The 5,748-nt window shown below is 28.8% G+C and overlaps 1 protein-coding gene across 1 annotated transcript; it reads right to left on the bottom strand.

Annotated features, from left to right (window-relative positions):
- Positions 1–670: 670 nt before the first annotated feature.
- LOC120086901 (dehydration-responsive element-binding protein 3-like) lies at positions 671–1,563 on the bottom strand. The gene has a single exon (XM_039043713.1). It carries the CDS (start codon positions 1,457–1,459, stop codon positions 851–853), a length of 609 nt encoding a protein of 202 aa, XP_038899641.1. The 5' UTR covers positions 1,460–1,563; the 3' UTR covers positions 671–850.
- Between the last annotated feature and the right edge of the window lie 4,185 nt (positions 1,564–5,748).

The following is a 5,748-nucleotide window of genomic DNA, read 5'->3' as shown; positions in this document are numbered from 1 at the left end:
AGAATTTTGCCAACCCTAGTTTATTATATGTAGATATTATAGCATTGTTATAGTTAAATATATCATAATTAGTTATTAAAATTAATTTTCACTAAATACATTCACACTCTAATCTTTAAAGACTTCGAAAATATAAGTCCTTATCATCCACACTCTAATCTTCTCTAGAATAATCACATAAACCGTTGGAGCCATATTATGACGATGGATAAAGTGTGTTTAAGAAACATAATAATTTTTTTATAACTTTTTGTTAGCAAAGTTTTCGATGTTTTTACGAAATAAGGCAATTGATAAATTTAAGTATATTAATTCAAAAATTGAGAATCTTAAAAGACTAAGGACAAATATGATAATTACCTAAAAGTATTGGATAATTTGTTATGTGTTTGATATTTTTTAAATATTAAAATTAATTTTCACTAAATACATCCATTCTTCAAATTAAACCGAGAATTTTTTTTCAGCGGTAAAGGTAAGTACAGTTTTAATTCATTTTAAAGATTGAGATAAAAAATACGAAACAAACTAAATAAGTCGATCTAAATTATATATTTTAGGAAGCATTGATCTAAATTATTAGTTGTGTAGTCATTGTTTTGAAAATTATTGAAGTCCAAAATTAGACAACCTGAAAATTAAGGATTCGAATAACAAATTTATCTTTGTGTTTAATTTCAATACATTTTCCACATCTTACAAATTATCAATTAAATTATTCCTCACTAAAATAAATAAGGAAAAAGAGTAAAATATTTTTACAGACGTGTAAGTAAAATTTAAATAACCTTGATTACTACTGACTAATGACTATTACCGCGTGAAATGTCACCAATTTTACCCCGGGTAATTAATCCCAAAGAACACCGTAAAAGCTGCTCGGGTAAGAACTTTCCTCCGCCGTCGTTTGGTCGGAAAAATAACCGCAATCGAATTCCGCCGCCAACGGCATTGCCACGGACTCCCACCATTCCCATGACTCACTAACCAATCTGAAATCCTTCAGCGACTCAGTACCAAAATCGTCTTCTATATTCGGCAACTCGACGATCTCACTCAGCTCCTCCTCCTCCGACGGCGACGGCAATGCAGCGGAATTCAAATTGACCATCGCCGCAGCTTTGGCGGCGGCAGCCTGAACGTCGTGCGGCATAAGCGACGCGGGCCGAGGTAAAAACTCTGCAAGTTCAGGGTAATTGAGGATGGCAGAGTCGCCTTTGATGCATAAAGCCGCTGCGTCGTGTGCACGTGCTGCCATCTCCGGCGTCGGGAAAGTGCCGAGCCAAATTCGGGAATTCTTACGCGGTTGCCGGATTTCTGATACCCATTTTCCCCAACTTCTCTTCCGTACGCCCCGGAAAACCGGATGTTTGTTGCAGTCTCTTGGTCTCTTGCCGGTCGGAGTAAGGGGAAGAGGGTTGCGTTTGTTTTGGGGGTTTGAATTCTTTGGTTTTGCCATAATTTGTAAAGAGAGAAAGTGGGTTTAATTTGTTTATATGAAGCTCTGTAGGAATACAGCAATGGCGGATGTGAGAAAACAGAGAGTGGAGGCTTTTGTAGGGAATGTCGTCGGGGCCGCTCTTTCGAAAAAGACATTTTTTTTTTCCTTTCAAATTTTAGTGTGACTAAATGGACACTGATGACGTGACCATTTTAAGTTAAGTGACAAAAAAAATGATTTATAATTTTAGGAAAAAATTAACCAATTAAAAATTATCGCGTGAGTATTTATTTTTGTTAAAAAATTATTTTTTGATGTATAGAGAAAGAGAGCATGGAACTAAGTTGCACCTAAATATTGTTCATAATTTTATATTAATTATCTACTACCATGATATTAAATTTTTCCCCATCTCTTCTCTCTAATTTTTCACTTATCGTTATTGTTGTCACATACTTGTCCATTGCTCGAAGTTGAATGATCACATTTAGAATGAATTGAAAATTTTTAGTACTTTAATAATCCTCTTTTTACACTAACATCTTTTCTTTCGTAAAAAATTATATAATGTTGTTGAACCTCACATTATTTTTAAATAACGTTGATGTGACAATCAATTAATGGAAGTATATCTACACTATTTGTCGTATAGACAACTTTTCAATAATGAATAAATATCTTCACATCAATTTTAAATAACGTTGATGTGACAATCAATTAATGAAAGTATATCTATACTATTTGTCGTATAGACAACTTTTCAATATTGATCATTATAGTATTGTAATTGGGAAAGGAAGGAAGAAAAGATAGAGAGAAGAAGGAGATAGATCATGTTATGTTAGTAGTCTCATCAATAAGGAGTATATAACATTTTTAGATGGTTGTCTCTAAATTTAAATTTGAACCATCATCAAAGTTCATATTTCAATATGTTAACAACCATATTAGTATTGTTTTAGGTCAATTAGTAGCAAAATGCCTACAGACTATTTAAAACCAATTATTTATACAAACTTCATGAATTAAAATGTCCATTTTAAAAGTTCAAAAATCAAAATGTATATTTTAGAATATTGTTTTTCAAAGTGTAAAGACTAAATAATATAATTCTGTAAGTTAAATATGATGTAAGAAATTTTTTTAAATTGCCACAAAGATTAAATTAAACACGATATCAATAGACAAGCTCTTAATTTATTTTTGTTACGAAATTGTATAGTATGATAAAGATAGGGAAAAAAAGCATCATGAGAATTAATAAAAATAGAGAAACAAGGACCATGCATCAAGTGTTTTGTCATATCGATTAAATTGGTATAAAATTGTTAAAAGTGAATTTAGTCCATCGACATTTGAGGTGGAAGAATCAGACATCCGACCTCGAAGTTGACTGTACAAATTTAATTTCATGTCAATTGAGTTATGTTCATTTTAGCAATAACTAATTTATATTACTTCTCTCGAGATTTAAAATTTAAATCTTCATATCTCATTCGTCTAATAAAAAATGGTACTAGCTGATTCATTGATACACAATATTTGAATGTAATAATTTTTTTTAATTACTATTATTGAAGCTAAAAAGTACATCGATGAATCAAGATCTACAACAAAAGATATTATGATTATAGTTGAAAGACATATGGTAATGTGCATAAAGACCTAGGAGAATCTTGTAATTAATAATATAGTCGTAACCTAAATAAACAATTATAATACTACCCTTTTAAACGAAAATCAAAAAAGAAAAAACAACTCTGTTATATCTCATATATATGATTCGTTATCTAACAATTTGTATGGATTGTTTTGAAATATAATAATATTCTTTTATATGTTTTATATTTATTTGCACTGTCTTTGGTATCATAGAGTAATAATTATAAAAATTATTTCACTAATACATATGATCTCGAATTATTGATGATTAGAAATGTGTCGATTTTGTCGAAATTGGTCTCGAATAATAATAATAGTAATAATAATTGAAAATTATTATAGTTTTGCCATGATTTGATCATATATTTTCTTGTTATATTATTTGCTAGTGGCTTAATATCTGCAATGCACGTGGATTATTTTGTGATTGCAAAGAATCAAATATTGCATTTTCTATCTGCATTATGCTTATATATGATTTTGTTATTTATAATTATAATAAGAACATTTGTATGATTTCTTCTTTTAATTAATAAAAGTTAAAAAAAAAATTAACCTATAAAAATATTGAAAAATCAATTTTATTTTATAAACTTGTCAATGGTATCAATTTTGGACTCATCTCATCAAAATACACTTCAAACTTAGTAAAGTGTTCGCAATTTGTAAATCTTAATTGGTCCAATTTTGGCTACTTCATCTATTAATTTGAAAAAAAAAAAAAAAAAAAACAGCATAAAAATCTTCATAAACCTTTAGATCTAATAAATAAAGGTTTGCACAAAATAAGTTTAACCAATAAACAAATTAATCACTAAAAAGCCCTATTTAATATCTTTTGGTCCGTTTGATAATAATTTTGTTTTTTATTTTTATTTTTTGAAAATTAAATCTATAGACACTACTTCTATCTGCAAATTTCTTTCTTTGTTATCTATTTTTCACTAATGATTTAAAAAAACTAAACCAAATTTTGAAAACTAACAAAAGTTGTTTTTGAAATTTGGCTAATAATTCAACCATTGTACTTAAGAAAGATGCAAATTATTATAAGAAACGTGAATAAAATAAGCTTAATTTTAAAAAACAAAAACAAAAAAATAAATAATTACCAAACGGGACATTCATTTTATGTTTTTTGTTTTTTAAAACTAAACCTATAGACACTGCTTCCACCTCCAAATTTCTTCTTCATTATCTACTTTTTACCAATGGTTTAAAAAACTGAACCAAAATTGGAAACTAAAAAAAGTAGCTTTTCAAATTTTATTTTTGTTTTGGAATTTGGCTATTGTACTTAAAGATGCAAATCATTGTAATAAATTGAGAGGAAATAGGCTTAATTTTCAAAAACAAAAAACAAAAGGGCTACCAAATTGGCCAATTTTCTTTCATTTTCTTATAACAATTTACATTTTTCAAGTACAAGAGTAGAATTTTTAGGCAAATTTTAAAAACAATAACAATTTTCTTAAACAATTAGGTTTGTTTGGTAACGATTTGATTTTTTAATTTTTGTTTTTGAAAATTAAGCATATAAATATTACTTTCACCTCCAATTTTCTTTATTTGTTATCTATGTTTCACCAATAGTTTAAAAAACTAAACCAAAATTTGAAAACTAAAAAACATAACTTTTAGATACTTGTTTTTGTTTTTAGAATTTGGCTAAAAATTCAACTATTGTATTTAAGAAAAATGCAAATCATGGTAAGAAACAAGAAGGAAATAGACTTAATTTTCAAAAAACAAAAAACAAAAACAAAATGGTTACCAAACGGGCCTGAAACGATTGTCAAACGAGATCTAAAAAGACTCAAAATTTCAAAAATAATAAATGAAACAGTTACCAAATATTGTCAAAATAATGGTAAAAAGGGGCCCAAATAATAATTTTGTGAAAGGACTGACAAGAGAAATATAAAAAATTAAAGTTCATTTGGAAAAATGTCAAAAAGGTTTCAAAATTATAAAAATAGCAAAACGAATTATATAATAGAAAATAGTAATTAGTAAATGACAAAACTACCTTTAAACAACAAAATTAAGTACAAATGAGAATGTAAATATACTCTGTTTCAAAAACAACTCGAATAATATAAATACACTCTACCTAAACATTTCAGAACCACAAATACACAATATCTAAACATTCCATAAGCAAAAATTTGAAATCACCTTGTATGATCCTTCACGCTTCCAACTGCCTATAGAACGTGTGTATGTGAGGGAAGATGACAACCAGGCGGTGGGTCATTAGAAACTTATGGATGTTCACAATGGCGAACTTCTTTCAAGGTGAGAAAGAACAAAGTTGATTTTATCAATGAAGTTGTTGGTGGTGAGTGGGTATTTGAAGGAATTGCAACTTCAGCACAATGTGACTATTGGAAATACGATTGCGTTTGACACCAAACTAGTTGTAGGGAGTTTAATCGTATTCATTCCATGTGACCATTTTGCTCATAGGATATTGAAAGTCAACATTAAATACTATCAATCACATAACGTTATTGTTGAAAACAAGGTTCAAAGTAGAAACAAAAGCATGAAACATGTGTACGAGCGAAAAAGGTTGGCGATCTGGCAAGGTGGTCACCAAAAGCTAGCTAAGACGATGGAATTCAAGAAGGGGTTGTTAAACC

The sequence above is a fragment of the Benincasa hispida genome, chromosome 9 (genome assembly GCF_009727055.1).
Source record: "Benincasa hispida cultivar B227 chromosome 9, ASM972705v1, whole genome shotgun sequence".
NCBI lineage: Eukaryota > Viridiplantae > Streptophyta > Magnoliopsida > Cucurbitales > Cucurbitaceae > Benincasa > Benincasa hispida.
Note: the sequence above shows the minus strand (reverse complement) of the source record. Positions and strands in the feature narration are given on the sequence as shown.